The following is a 14,594-nucleotide window of genomic DNA, read 5'->3' as shown; positions in this document are numbered from 1 at the left end:
TATCCCGAATAATTTAATTTATTGTGTCAAATCATCCAGGTTATGCAGAAATCAACTGACTCTTGGTAGGTGTTGTGACCTCCCAAAACACTGCCATTTAACTGTAACCCTGTTTGTGGTTCACCCCTCCCCCAGCAACACTCCATTTCTTCCCTCAAATAAAAAAAATTCAAGAGGCACTAATTCAGGTGAGATTAAGTGAATATATGTATCCACCTCTCAAGGACAGTTCTAAAGAGTACAAGAGTGGGGGGGGGGGCGGGACGGAAAAAGAAAGGGGGCGGGGAGGGAGGGAGATTTGCTTTGAGAGTAGTTGGTTAGTGGTTGTGTCAGAAGTAGTGAAATTTTCCTAGTCACTGTTGCGCAGAACTCTCTTCAATTCCCTGCAGAAGGGTGGGCTACCAATTTTCAGCCTGAGAGAAGGTGTGCTAGAGCCTTGGGCTGGTCGTCTGCAAGGTGCATCGACAGCAACTGGTGCTCAGCTCCGCACCCGTGCGGCGCAAACTTTCTGCAACTTTTCAAGCAAGAGGAAGGGGGAAACTGGGGGCACGTAGAGAGGAGGGGGCGGGAGGCAAGTGGGGCTAGAAGCGAAACCAAAGATTGAGGCTAGCATGAGGGCGGATGCCCGCTGAGCCGCGGGCCTGAAAGGGAGCCAATCGGGCAGCCCCGAATGCTGCCAATCAGACGACTCCCTCCAATCCCACCCGTGCCATTTCCAAAATCTCGGTCCCACTGTGCAGCTCAAATGTGGTGTTCGTTCTGCCAATCGCTGGAGGACAGAGTGGGGAAAGGAATAAGAGGAGTTAGGAGACAAGGACAAAAGAAGTTAAAGAGCGCTTAATATATACATGTTTTTGAAGGCAGGCAGAGGGGAAAAAATAACAACAGTGAGGGTATATGGGCCTGATTGTGTGGTACTGATGGAGCCCCCTTTGAGCAAGAGGAATCCGCCGGCGCTGAGATTAGCAGATTTGGCAGCGGCTCAGCCCCATCCGCATCAGAGTATGACAGGCTTCCCCGGACTGGGGAGTCAACCCGCTCACTCCCACCACCACGCTGCAGCAGCAGCCGCCGCCGCCGCTGCAGCTCACCTACACCCCAGAGATCTGGGGAGTGACCCCGGAGTAGCCCTCACTCCTTTCGGACCTGAGCACATGGCTCAGGCAAACGCGCTCAAACTCAGCCCTCCCTCCCAGCCGCCTCCAGCGCACCCAGAAGCCCAGGCGGTAGCAGCTGCCACTGCCGCGTTTGCCTTGAAGTCCGGCGCGGGCAACTACCCCAGCGGTGGGGGCAGTACAGCGCAGTCTGCACCTCCTCCCCCAGCCCCTCCTCTTCCCTCCTCCTCTTCCCCTTCTCCCCCTCCCCCTCCCCTTCCTCCTCCTCCTCCTCCTCCTCCTTCTGCCCTCGCGGGCTACACCGCCACCAACAGTGGTGGCGGCGGCTGCGGCGGCGGCAGTGGCAGCATTAGCGGCAGCAGCAAGACCAACAGCAGGGACTTCATCCTCAGGAGGGATCTTTCCACCACGGCCCCTGCTGCTGCCATGCACGGGGCGCTTGGAGGGGAGCAGCATTCCCGGGCAGGCTCCCCCCAGCACCCACCCCCGCCTCCCCATTCTAGCAGCATGTTTATCTCCTCAACTGGAGCCTATGCAGCGCCGGATGGGTCTGGAGGAGGAGGCGGCGGGGGTCCTGCGCTGTTCCCTGGGCTGCATGAGCCATCTGGGGCCCCTGGGAGCCACCCCCACCCGCTGAATGGCCAGATGCGCCTGGGTCTGGCTGCGGCGGCCGCGGCGGCTGCGGAACTGTATGGTCGTGCGGAGCCACCCTTTGGACCCCGCTCTGGAGAGTCCCACTACGGGGCAGCAGCGGCCGCGGCAGCAGCCGCAGCCGCTGCGGCAGCTTCCCTGCACAGCTACGGCTCCTTGAACTTAAACCTGAACCTGGCGGCGGCGGCGGCGGCGGCAGCAGTGGGGCACGGGCATCACCATCACCACCACCACCCTCCACCACCCGCACCTCCACCACCTCCGCCTCCTCCGCCTCCTCCTGCTCACCACCCCCACCATCATCACCCCCACCATCCCGGGGCGGCAGCCGCAGCCGCTGCCGTGGCTGCAGGGGCCTTCCTCCGGTACATGAGGCAGCCAATCAAGCAGGAGCTGATCTGCAAGTGGATCGACCAGGAAGAGCTGCAGCAGCAGCAACAGCAGCAGCAGCAGCATCCGCCGCCCCCTGCCTCTAAGCCTTGCTCCAAAACTTTCAGCACCATGCACGAGCTGGTGAACCATGTCACTGTGGAGCACGTGGGGGGCCCGGAGCAGAGCAGCCATGTCTGCTACTGGGAGGACTGTCCCAGAGAAGGCAAACCCTTCAAGGCCAAGTACAAGCTCATTAATCACATCCGTGTGCACACCGGAGAGAAGCCGTTCCCCTGCCCCTTTCCCGGCTGTGGGAAAGTCTTCGCCCGCTCAGAGAACCTCAAGATTCACAAGCGCACTCATACAGGTGGGTATCTCTCCCTAGGTTATTGCTGCAGTAGCAGCAGCCGCCGCCGCCGCCACCACCGCCGCCGCCGCCGCCGCCGCCGCCGCCACTACTGCTGTCTCCCGCCTCCCTCCTCCGCCACCGCCGCCGCTTCTGCTGCTGCTGCTGCTTCTTCTTCTGTCCTGATTTCCCCCCTCCCTCCTTCTGCTGCTTTTCTTCGCATACGTATAACCCGGACATGTGACTTCTTTTTTTTTTCTCTTTTTTCCCCTTTTTTTCCATGAATAAGTAATTCGGTAGCATACTCAGGACTCACAGAGCTGTGTTTTCCAACACGGCAAGTCTCCAGTCTACCCTCCAGCCCCACTGCCCGGGACAGGCAAACAGCTCACCAACACCAACCCATCACAACACCACAAGCAGCAGCAGCCCAGGAAGGAGGAGGAGAAGTGGAAGGACCTACGAGGACGGTCTGCAGCACCCCCCCCCATTCCCCTTCCTTCTCTTCCTCCTGGAATTGGCGGGAGGCAGGGGGAGAGGGGGGGCGTCGAAAAGGGATGGAGATATAGTAAGGGTGACTCACTTTAATTTTCACCTACTTCCCCCAACCCCAATCCCCTGGGTGTATTACCGATCTGGAGTTTTGTTGTGGTTGGGGGAGGGGAGGTGTTTTCGTCTGAAATTACCGGATTACTGGAAAGGACCCTCTGAATGGGGGAGGGTCACACAACCTCTCCCCCCCCCCTGTAATTAAGTATGTGTATCTCTTATGTGTTAATCTTGCGTTTAAAAACAACTTAGTCCCTCTTTCTTGCACCGAGGTGAGGAAATGGGGAAATTGGTTTCTGGCCTCTTTTAGAATATTCTTAGAGGCTTGAGGAAGTAGTAGTAAAGGAATAAACTCCTAAAGAGTCACCCGAATAGAACTTTGTAAAAGAAATGGATTGGGGAGGTAGAAACTTGGGAAAAGGCATGCTTCGGTAGGGAACTCTACGGGAAACTCCTTTGATTGGTATCTTTAGGGCTTTATTTTAAATGTTGCTAAATTGTAATGGTTGTATTGGAAGTTCCCCCTCCCCCTTCTAAGAGGACAAATGCGTGAGGGTAGAAGCTCTGATAAGATTGAACTGAGCTGGGATTTATAGTGACAGACAAATATTAGCCCTCGGAGGATACTTAAGGAACTGGAGTTTACATAATTACTTTCCTGATTTATCGGGTGTTTCTGTGGAGAGGAAGGCAAATTACGTACGACTGTAGTCCAAATGTAAGGGCAAATGGTCCATGGTTGAAGGGATTATAGATTTTATCTGCAGAATTTGTTTTAGGAATCCCGGATTGTTTCTGGAAAGAAGTGAAGCAATCTAGCCCCCTTTCGGCTCTGACTCTTTGAGCTAGCGGTCATTTCTCCGGTTGACTGACATATTTAAGGCACCATTCTTCTTAAAGTTGTGGTCATGGTTGGTGACTAGTTGGAGGAGGGAGAGATTTTTGGAGAAGTCAGGTTTCTCAAATCTAGATGTCTCTGCCTTAATAATTTTGGAAAACAAAATTCAACAGGATGTCCTTGTTCCTGCCTCGCAATTAATCTAGTCCTGAGTAGCAGAGAGAACCATGACTGGAATATATACTTCTTTGCAACTACTTCAACCTCCCTTTCTATCCATTCTCCTTTTACACGCCTTCAAAAGTGGGGGAGGATGTAGAGGGGTGGATCGGGAAGATTTCGAAGTTTTAGTTTTTTGCATTTTGAGTCTTATGGAATGGGAGGATTAACCCTTTCCCTGGGAAGACCCTAGGGACAGCAAAGATCTGGGTTTTCCAACCAGAGGTCTAGATCAGTTTCCACTCTTTGAAAAGCATGAAGCTTCTGATTTACAGCTTCTGAAATCTGACACTGAGCTTGCCATTTTATGTTCCTTGCCATTTTACAAATTAGAAGTCTTGGATGTTTGTCCTTTCTTATTGTCTGAGAGATCTTTGGGATTTCCTACTTTCCAGGGTTTCCACTTTTAGTATGATTCCCAGCTAGACTGAAAGGATTCAATGTTTTAAAGATTAATTTGTTTTGCTGTGGTGCTCTGGTAAGTAGCTCACAGGTCTGGAAAAGCCCATGCCCAGCTGCTACTCCAGCAATCAGAAGAACCTATTTACAGGCCTACAAAAGTTCTCTGAGGGACTGTGGGATCATGGTAACCACTTTTTGAAAGGTAGAAATCCAGTTAAGGGAGGTCTACTCCTGGCACATCACAAACCAATGTGAGGCCTTGCAGATGATACTCAAGAAACCACACACCTCCTGGGAGCTAACCCAAAAGATCAGGCTCCCATACTGACTAGGGTTGTGAGTGTTTAGATTGTTTTTTGTTTGTTTGTATTCTTTCGTAACTTTACTTTTATTCCCATTCTCTCCTCCCCGACCCCCAGGAATAACTGAGGGAGAATATCTTAAGCAAAAATACCCCCCAAAGAGATATCAGAGTATTTTTTATACTTCTTTCACCTTGGGCATAAAAGAACATTATTCCCAAGAAAAGCTACGGCGAGGAAGAGGAAGGTAGCAGCAAATCGGCTGCCTTAGAATTAGTATGGCCTCCTTCCCTAGCCATTCAGAGCCTAGGAACTTTGGGAAACATCCCAGAATTCCCACCTAGATTCAGTCCTATGGCTGGGGTGAGAGGCTAGTGGGCGGGAAAGCTGGGAGTTGGAAAGAAAAGTATTTACAGTTAAAAGGAAACAAACCTTTGCATGTAAATACTTGGAATTGCCCGGACCTGTGATTGTACTTCCCCCTGGGTAACTGAACTCTATCACACAATGTGAGAGGGGGAAGCTGCCATTTCAAATTCAAACCCTTTCTCTGGGCTTTTATTTTTCATCTTTGGTAGGCTTAGCTGTGGCTTTGTGTGTTCTTCGCCTACAGCCCTTTTCTCCCTGGAGCTACCTCTGTTTATCCGGTGATTGCAGATTTTTGCTCAGCTTTTATCCCTCCCCCACTTCTAAAAAATTTCCCATTTTTAGAGCTGATTTCTGCTCCTTGGGAGAAGTTTATCTCTTCAATTTAGCATTTTTCTTTATTCTTCTTCAGTGAGTAATTCAGTTTCCTCAAAAGAGGCTAGTTTCAGAACCCAGATGGCTGTAATAGTTGTTTATAACACACTTCTGTTGAAAGATTTAGCTAGATATCCATATTTGGGCCAATGAGAAAGCTTCTGCAGAGTTCTGAGTTGGACTTATAGAGCCCACAGGAGAGGGGTGGATTCCTCTTCAGAATCAGGACCTCTTGGAAGATAGCTTAAACAAGTTAAATTGTAAGCCCAGTCATCCAACCAGAGTCCAAAATTGACTTAGTCATATTCTGGGATCTGTTTCTCTAGGTCCAATAAGCAATCTGGAAGAAATAAACACTTTTCTGCATCATGTTTCTTCGGTAACCGACCGTTCTTTTAATTTTTCTTCTCTTTTGACCATAAATGCTCCTATCCAATGTTTAGGCCATCTAGCTTTCTTCCAGGACTAATTACTGTTTCCCACGTGCAATACAGGAATCAGTTTTCCTTCCCTTCTCACCTTAGTTATAGTTTGTGAAAAACCATAGGCTTAGTATTTGTGAAAACCAATATGGGTATATTGAAATACTGACAAAGGCTTTTACAAAGAACTGACAACTTTTATATTTTTTTTTAGTATCTAATCTCTGAAGGGTTTTAAAGGATGTGATTCTGAATATGGAAATATGGATGCTGCTCTCATCTACCCTCCCCCCTACCAATCCCAGTGTATTTCTGTATGCATGGGTACAGTATATTTGAAATGCCTACTTACATTTTCTTTAGGTAGAGTAATTTTCTGAACCCATTCATATTTTCTTGAGCATTCAGGAATTTGAATATTTTTCTACCTAAAAAAAAAATCCTAGCTTGATTTAGACAAGTTGCTCAGAAATTTCAACACTCAAAAAAGCTGATTTGGGGGTGGAGATTTTTTGAGAATGAAGTGGGACAGAAAAGACATTTGCAATGGCTTTCTCTTATAGTATTGAACCAGATAGGAATCTCAGAGATCTTGGCCCTCTTCAACTCCTACTCCTAGCCCTTTTTAAATTTCTGAAACTTGTTGGAGAGAGTGTGTTGGGAAATATATGTTCAATATAATGGAATAAAATGTATGATTTTTTAAAAATGGTCACTTCCAGGTATAGATATAAAGAGGTAATTCCTTAGGAAGTATGAAGAGAAAAAATTAAGTTGTTATAGATTCTACTATCTTAACACAAAAATGTTTATTATATCTCACTTTCTAGTATTAAAGAGTATTTGCACTAGCAGAATAGAGAGAGAAATTTGCTCTGGAATGGAACCTTATGTACAATTCATATATGAAGAAGCCACAGATTTGTGTTCCTAGGGTAGTGAAAACAGCCAGGAAGAAATCTACCCAAATCTGGCAAACATTCTCTGTCTTTTAACTTTGAAGCAATGTAGAAAGCTATTAAATTAGGTCTGCTTAGACACTTTTAGAGGCACATTGCCTCAAGGTAAACGGATGAGGGTGTACACAGCTTGTGCTTTCTTTACATTGGTGTTTGTTGCCATTCCATTGTGTCTTGCTCTGTATCACACTATAAGTTGTGAAGAAAGCTGGTAGATGGCAGAGACCAGAAGTGAAATGATGGCCCAGTTAGGCTTGTAAAAACTCAAGTGGTGCGATAGTGTGTTTCATAGGTGCTATGATTTTTTGAAAAGGGAGACTGTTTTATTTCCTTCTTCCCTCCCCCACTCAACCTCCTTTTTTTCTACTGGCAAAATTAGATTATGGGGAGGGGAAGGGAAAGAACACAAGTTGGGACCCAAAAAAACCCCTTGATCATTTCCCTTATAATTCTACTGTAGTTCAATTTGAATCTTAATATGGTATTTTTGTTTCTTTTCCTACGGTGACTTTGAAAGTGTAATATCAATTATTAGCATTCTTAGGGGAAGGGATTTTCAGCTTCTTTCTGCAAATATTTTTGTTTTATTGTGTGTCTGGAGTGGAAATATTATGGAAAGGGTGCAAGAATGTAAATGATATGTATTTCATAAAAATGCTTCTTGACTCACATTTAAATGTGTGTATGTGAATATACATGACCTTAAAACCTATGCATAAATATGTAAACTCATTTATCCTCCATGCCCTCAACCTAGTTTGTAACCTACAAAAAAGGAAGAGACTGATTTCTTGGGTTGGTTGTGAGTTGTAAAAAGAAATTAAACTTAATTTATTCTTTGTGATTTCACAATCAAGCTAGACTTTTGGGAAGCAATTATTAACCTTGTCTATTCTGTGTTTCAGGGGAGAAGCCCTTTAAATGTGAATTTGATGGATGTGACCGAAAATTTGCCAATAGCAGTGACCGAAAGAAACATTCCCATGTCCATACCAGTGATAAGCCCTACTACTGTAAGATTCGAGGCTGTGACAAATCCTATACACACCCTAGTTCTTTAAGGAAGCACATGAAGATCCATTGCAAGTCTCCTCCACCTTCTCCAGGTGCCCTTGGTTACCCATCAATGGGGACCCCAATAGGAGCCCCCTTGTCTCCTGTCCTGGACCCAGCCAGGAGCCGTTCTGCCACTCTTTCCCCTCAGGTCACCAATCTCAATGAGTGGTATGTTTGTCAGGCCAGTGGAGCCCCAAACCACCTCCATACACCTTCTAGCAATGGAACCACTTCAGAATCAGAAGATGAAGATATTTATGGAAACTCGGATGCTGCAAGAACTATTCACTAGAAATAATAATACTAGTCAAAATAATAATAAAAGTTTTCATTATGGAAGTCTTTGGACTATTTTCCTGAACCGAGACAATGTAGAGCCCGAAACAAACCGATGGCTCAGAAATGCCACCTGGTTTAACTAGCCCTATTTATTCTGTATGAAACCCTATGGTGTTTGTATACTTAATTTAATTAAGATACTTGGAACTTTTTTTTTCTTTAAAAAAAAATTTACCAAGCTGGACTGACTTAGTGAACTAAGTTGTATGTTGCAGGGGGATAGGAGGTGGGGGCTAATATGCCCAAGGAAATGAATGGACAGACAGATCAGTTTGTGGAAATACACACTGCCAGTGTCAATGCAATAGTTCTTATAAGGGAGGGAAAAAGTATTGAGGAAAGACTGAGACTACAAGCTTAAGAAGGCCCTCTGCATTTCCTGGAGTGCCTCTCAAAACCCTTTTGACACCATTCTGTGGGCTGCTTTTCAGCCTAGTTAGGCCCTGATTCTGCAATGGCCTCTTGATTGTAAACTACCAACTGCTGCATTACCAACAGAGCTTGGACTGTACGAGTCCAAAAAAAATTTGTAAGACCCTTCTTTAAGTTCTGAGATTTTGTAATTTTTTACTTTCTACTCTCTTGTCATTGGCCTCTCCATAACATGGTATTTTTATATGGAATTATTTCCTTGCTTCCCCAATTGTGTGATTTAAACAAAAAAGCAGCAACCTTAATCTTATCTCCATATTTTATACTACTGTGATCATTCAAGCAAATCTGGAGAAAAAGCTGCTGCTATTTGACAATTGTGATACTGTGATATTTTATAAATTTTTAAGAAATTCAAGTGCTTTCTTTCATTTTGCTAAGTCTTTTTCTTTAACCTGGAAAATCAGATGCTGCCTCTTTAATGTGTCCAAACCACTTGTGTAATAAATAGAATATGTTATTATGTTAGCAGTTCTTGGAGATGCCAAGTTAACAGTCAAGTTTAAGAAGCTGCGATGCTGGTGTTATCTATTTTTTTCTCCTGAAAGTTGTTTTTAAACAGACCAACTCCACTTTTATACTCTTGTGTATCAACCCTTTAAAATGCTTTATTTTTCCAATGCCTAAAGCCCTATTTGTATTTTTTCCACCTGAACACTAAGCACACAAAACTCATGCCATTTGAAAATGACAGTGTGTAGTGTGTGATTTACATTAAACGGGGGGGTGTTGTTATAAATATTAAAAAATTTAAAAGGTTTATAGTTACAGCCAAACAGTGATGAATGTGTGGCCTTTGCCATAGCTGTCAAGCTAGGAAATAAAAGGTCAAGGACCTAGGACAATAACTCTTAGTCAATTTATTTTCGGTTGGTACAACACATTTCATGTGCAAAATGTTAGTCCATCATAAACATCATACAGATACACTAAAGAGCACTAATTTATCCTCAGAGACCCTGAAGACATTTCCTCCCCAGGGTTTATAAAAATTTGTTTTGTGTGCTGTGAGTGGTTGATGTAGTCTTGTCGCTGTTAATAACTTGTATGTGAACACTATTATTTTGTACAGTTGAATTAATTTATTTTCAGACACCATCTTCCCTCACTCACCCCTATTCCTACCCTCATCCTGGAAGAGTACAAAGCACACCAAAGAGTTATATTATAAATTTTGGTGAAAGATTGTCATTTATGATTCCATGGTTTGTATAAAAAAGAAAAGAAAGTGAAAATATATTTTTAAGATTACTTGAATGAATAGCATAATGTGAAAAACAAGACTCTTCCTGCATGTTTCCTTTGCATTGTGTTGGTTATAAAATAATATATATAGTTTATAGATATATTATATGACTAGTACAGTGCATGGTGCTGTAACTTTGGAAGCCTTTAAACATTGTCTTCAGATTGTTATGGTGAATATAAAAGATAATCCCTGCTTTTAGGCAAAAAACAAAACTTGAATATAAAATAATTTAACACTTGCAAAGTTTATTTGATTTGCATATTCTCACATCCCTTCCAAATAAACAAAATAAGAGTAAGGTGTGAATTTTTGGAGGTTAATTTATGTTTTATAAAAAACTGAATAGGATAAAAATTTCTGACTTATGTTTTATTTATAATTTTTTTGACAAGTTTGCACTATGCTTTATTATTCTATAGAATTGTTTATTATGAAATGAAGGACTGTTACCATTTTATGTACTTTTCCATACATAGGATTACTCATTTCTTAGATTTATCAGTCCATGAGACATCCCCAAATAAAAGAATCTGTACCTCCAACAGAAATCAAGCAAGAGTGATTGTGAGGTTTAAAAAACAATGACCTAAATAAAGAGCATTATGTATTGCCTATGTTTTACATAGCTGCATATCTGTGTCTAGCAATACTTTTGTTACTAATGTAGTTCACTTGACAGGTTTCTGGCTTTAAAATACGGTAGACTCACAATCAGAAAAAAAAACAATAATTCAGTTTTACTTCATTTGCCATATTTCTTAGACTATAGGTGTTGCAGAAATCCTAAATGATACCTGAAGATGAAATATGTTGAAATCGTGATATATATGCATATCTCTTATGTGTTAATCTTGCTTTTAAAAAACAACTTGAATAATATCCTTAGTAATTGAGTGCAATGATGAAAACTAAATGTATTGCATTTCTTTGTAGAGTTTTAATTTTTTTTAGTAAAAGAAATAAAAGAGGTGAAAATGGAGACACCCCTCCCCCCAAAAGGGACATAAAATATCCAGAGCAAAACCTAGAGTTATTGAGTTAAATATACAAAGTTCAGGATACTATGAAAGCAACAAAATAACTAGCTTTAGATTTTTCTTACAGCCGATTACTTGGATGGTGTGCATGCGTGTGTGAGTGTAGATCAAAAGATGGCCATTTTGATTTGTAAATTCTGAGGCTAAATTATATTCTGCTATAATGGTGAAATATTACAACCGGTTTAAATTGTATCTAATAATTACAGAGCTGAAAATTCAGTTGATCACAAATTTTCAAGTGTGCAATAGCATAAAATATAAAAACAACAGGAAGAGATGTCAACAGTTTCTTCAAAAAGGTTATAGTGTTTTTAAAAGTCATATTTGCTAAATGTAGTAAAGGTGAAACAGATTGTAAAGAGTTGTTGCTAGCAAAATGACAATAACCAACATAGGAAGGAGAAAAACACTCATAAATGAGGGCTCCAATCAATGGGAAAACTTATAGCTCTCTAATGAAGTTTCTTTTGAAAAGGAGGGCAACACAAAGCCATCAAGACATGAATCATTCATGGCAAATATAAAAGATATCTGACAATGAGCAGAACCTTGTATAGAGTGTATAAAACAAGTTTCCCCTTCTTATTTTCTGCTTTAAAACGCACAATCTCCCACTCCCAGTGTTCTCTGTCCAGTCTATAGAGTTAAAATTGACCACTACACGTCCTGCGCCACTTCAAAGTAATTTAGTCCAGAACGGAAGGCTTGGCGCTCGGACAATCTTCATGGTGTGTTAAGATTTCTATGGCAATTGGCAACCAAGACGTTCCCATCTGAATATGTCTCAAAGAAAGCCACTTATTGACACTGCGTTGGCCATCATCAAAGACTTCATCTTTCCTAGGCAAACGTGCCCCTCACAAACACTGTTTAAATCATCTACCTTTGTACTCCATCCGGGCTAAGAGACATCTCAAAACATGATTATTTATAGGTTTTTTTTGTTTTTGTTTTTAGTTCAAGGTGCTTAAAGCCAGTATTTCTAAACTTTAACATACTTTCAAAAAGCTTGAGTGTGGGAATTGTGTTCTTTCTGTGAGGGAGAAAGGAAGGCTCCAAACACTGGTCCTCTTGGCAACAGGAAATGTTGACTCACAAGTACTCTTCAGTAATATTCCCGCACATCTATTGGTGCTCATGATAGTTAGGCTGCAGACACAGCTTGTGAATCCTATATACTTAGAAGCTGGTCGAGGGGAAGACTATTCTCCTAAAAAAAAAAAACTACAACCTGGGATGTCTCCCAGGAAGGGGTTTCCTTAGACAGGCTGTGTTTTTTATGTTCCTAACCTATGGGGAAGGTTACAAAAATGTTTTTCTCAACTGAGAGTTGAATACCTGCCCTAAACCAGGACAGCGCAGAGAGTGTAAAAAGAGGCATGTAACTATGAATATGGCACGTCAAACCGGTACATAGTTCCACTATCCACATATGTAAAAATCCGTGTTAGATATAACCCCTCCAGATAACACACACTTGGTCGAAACCATCTAGCCCTCCTTCCAAGGCTCTCTAAGCAAAGTCACCTCTTCACCCACTAGGGATCTAACACACACGTACCCCACTTACATAAACACACATACCCACATGCACACACACAGACACACAAAAACACTCCCATCCACACATTCACACACTATGCCAGTGCCTAATCAGGCAGGGAGAAGTTCAAAGGCACGTTCTTTGAAATTCAAACTACTGCTTTTATGGTACATCAACATGGAGCGTTAGGATTGCTATGGCAATGAGCACAGCAGAAGCAAGACGCATTCAAAACAGTCCACCTCGATTCGAGACACTCTATTAAGATACAGTTGCATTGACCTTTACTTTCATGCCATGTTAGTTCAGTCAATTTTCACCTCATCAGAACCTCTCATATATTTTTTTCTTTTGGATTCCATCCCGTTCTCTCGCTCTCTCGCTCTTTTTTAAATATTCTCAGAATGGGCGCCAACTTTAAAAGGGGTGGGGGTGGGGGTGACACATAGACGAGAGAGATAGAATGAAGAACAGAAAGGGAGAGAAAACGTACTGATGTGTGTACGTGTGTGCGTGCGTGCGTGTGTGCGGGGGAGGGGAGGGATGCTAGAAAGAGGGGGAAAGAGAACCAGATTCCCAATTCCTCTTCCTTCTCTCCCCACCTAAGCACTTTTATTTGCAGAGCGATTGTTCTTTGTTTATTTAATACAAGTACTGTGTGAATGGTGAAAAATAAACACGATGAAAAATAACCAAACAGATGATTCCTCCAAGTGAAAAAGCCCGGACTTAATAAAAGTGCGAAGCAGTCTCCGCTGAATGAGAAGCCCTTTGAAGTGGAACTTATTATCGCAGGAATAGTTTAGGGTTGCCCTAACGACGCCGCTGAATTGAAGGCGCTCCCCTTTGTCAGCGATTTGTTCTCCTTTGCTGGGATGCCCGTAGAAATTACTTACATGGGCTGCCTTAACATGCAGCCTGCAAATCAGTAACTTTGCAGCTCAGACTTGCAGACGCCACTCTGCTAAGGACAAAAAGAAGTCAGGAGGAAAACACACGAACCTTTCACTCAGATTCCCTTGTGATAGGGCTGTGTTGTGGGGGTGTTGTGGGGGGAAGGATAAGAAGTTGTATTACAACTCTCCCTCCCTCCTCACCCAACCCCCACTCCCCAACTCTTCCCCCGTAGACATTATCGGCATTAAAACGCCACATCTTTCTGACTCGTACAGACCCTCAATCTTTCCCGTCATAATTAAGGGAGAAGACTCCGGGGGCTACTCCCCATGTAACTCCCAGCTCAGGGCGCTATTTGGCCGAGTTGGCCAGTTGAGAGATTTTCCCAGCAGCCTGGGCCATATTTAATAAGGGTCGTTTATCACTGAGACTCTCTGAAGGGTCGCCTCTAGCCCTGTGCCCATTAGAAAGGCGGAGGTGACATTTAAACTCCGTTTTCAAGGATCGCGGGGGTATTTCAATGAAAAGGCAACTCGTTTGTCTTATGAGCCTGGAAACAACCTCCTTCTCTCTCCTTTTGACCACATGGCATAACTCAAAAACAATAGTTCAAAAGTGAAATGGCATCGTGGTGTTCACTCCGAGACAGGCCCCCATCTAGCACCAGAGAAAGGGAGTAGTTCACAACACAATGTGCTTTTTGTGTCCGCCTCTGTCACAAGGATTTTGTTGTTTGCTTTGGGGGCTGCGCCTGTTATACTTTCCTGAAAGTGCTTGTGTTAAACAAGAGTTATAAGTCATCCAAAACAACAAACATTTTGATTTTCTTTGCCTAAAGGGCTTTCCCTGGCCATGGGCACCGTGAAAAATAATGTACTTGCTGAGAAAGGAACACCAGTAGTAGCATTACAAGCGGGGTGCATTAAATATTGAATGACACGAGGAAAAAGGAGCTTGTCGAGGGGCACTCAGCCTTAAAGTCTTTCTTCAACTTTGTCTTCAGTGCCTGTTGGACTATTTAAGATGGTGTTAATTAAGGCTGCTTCTGATTCCGCCAGACTCCAGCTTTGTCTCTTGGCCGTGTTCTTGTCAAAAGCCCTCTGTACCCAAAGCTTTCCCCAC

The 14,594-nt window shown here is 43.4% G+C and overlaps 1 protein-coding gene across 1 annotated transcript; it reads left to right on the top strand.

Moving 5' to 3' along the window:
• Window positions 1–325: 325 nt before the first annotated feature.
• ZIC5 (Zic family member 5) lies at window positions 326–10,623 on the top strand. The gene is made up of 2 exons (XM_016424945.2): window positions 326–2,505; window positions 7,822–10,623. Exons 1-2 carry the CDS (start codon window positions 849–851, stop codon window positions 8,262–8,264), a joined length of 2,100 nt encoding a protein of 699 aa, XP_016280431.2. The 5' UTR covers window positions 326–848; the 3' UTR covers window positions 8,265–10,623.
• Window positions 10,624–14,594: the final 3,971 nt, after the last annotated feature.

Source organism: Monodelphis domestica, chromosome 8 (assembly GCF_027887165.1).
Source record: "Monodelphis domestica isolate mMonDom1 chromosome 8, mMonDom1.pri, whole genome shotgun sequence".
NCBI lineage: Eukaryota > Metazoa > Chordata > Mammalia > Didelphimorphia > Didelphidae > Monodelphis > Monodelphis domestica.
Note: the sequence above shows the minus strand (reverse complement) of the source record. Positions and strands in the feature narration are given on the sequence as shown.